This window comes from Trypanosoma equiperdum (genome assembly GCF_001457755.1).
Source record: "Trypanosoma equiperdum strain OVI genome assembly, contig: ctg_167, whole genome shotgun sequence".
NCBI lineage: Eukaryota > Euglenozoa > Kinetoplastea > Trypanosomatida > Trypanosomatidae > Trypanosoma > Trypanosoma equiperdum.
In genome coordinates, this window is record NW_027123704.1 from 3296 (window position 1) to 3958 (window position 663).

At 44.0% G+C, this 663-nt stretch overlaps 1 protein-coding gene across 1 annotated transcript in view; it reads right to left on the reverse strand.

The window, feature by feature from the left end:
- Positions 1 to 561, reverse strand: part of TEOVI_000044600 (uncharacterized protein) — a gene marked incomplete at both ends in the record, with an annotated part of 3678 nt that extends 3117 nt beyond the window's left edge. Inside the window, one exon of the mRNA XM_067222691.1 lies at positions 1 to 561. Within this exon, the coding sequence (XP_067078792.1) occupies positions 1 to 561 (561 nt within the window).
- Between the last annotated feature and the right edge of the window lie 102 nt (positions 562 to 663).

The window sequence follows — 663 nt, forward strand, 5'->3', positions numbered from 1 at the left end:
CCTAAACATAACATTTTTTGATTCATCTTCGTCCTGAGCAATACGAACAGTGACTGCAAGTGGACTACGACTTATAACCTCTTGTTGGTCACGCACAACCGCAGAGAGCTTTTGAACGTTGGCGTGCCCCTGCTGGACCTCCATCAGTAACTTTTGCACTTCGCCATTGGATGAGGTGTGCTGGGCTCGGAAGTCGGTGAATTCCTTGCACAAATTGTCTAATAACTTCTGCAGGTTTTCCGGCGTGGCTGTCTTTGAGCTTCCAAACAATTTAAACTTATCCCGTTCATAAAGTGCTTTAAGCACAGGTGTTTCGGAAAATATGTTGGTACTATAAGTTTCACACCTCACTTGCATCTCCGCTACAGTTCCAGAAAGTTTTGCATTCTCATCACATACCTTTGTAAGCACGTCCGTGAGCGACTTATTCTCCCGCTCGAGTTGCTTAACCCGCTTGACCAGTGCATCGGCCTCTTCAGTGGATTGCACAATTTGTATTGCCTTTACAGGTTGCTGCGCCGTCGGGCCGTTGTCCACATCGCAGTGTCCGGATGCCTCCATTTGTCTCTACGATGATGGCACCTACCTTTCTATGTTTATTAGAATATCGGTAGTTATCTTCAACGTATTGTTAGTATTATTTTTTTTATATTAAAAAAAAAA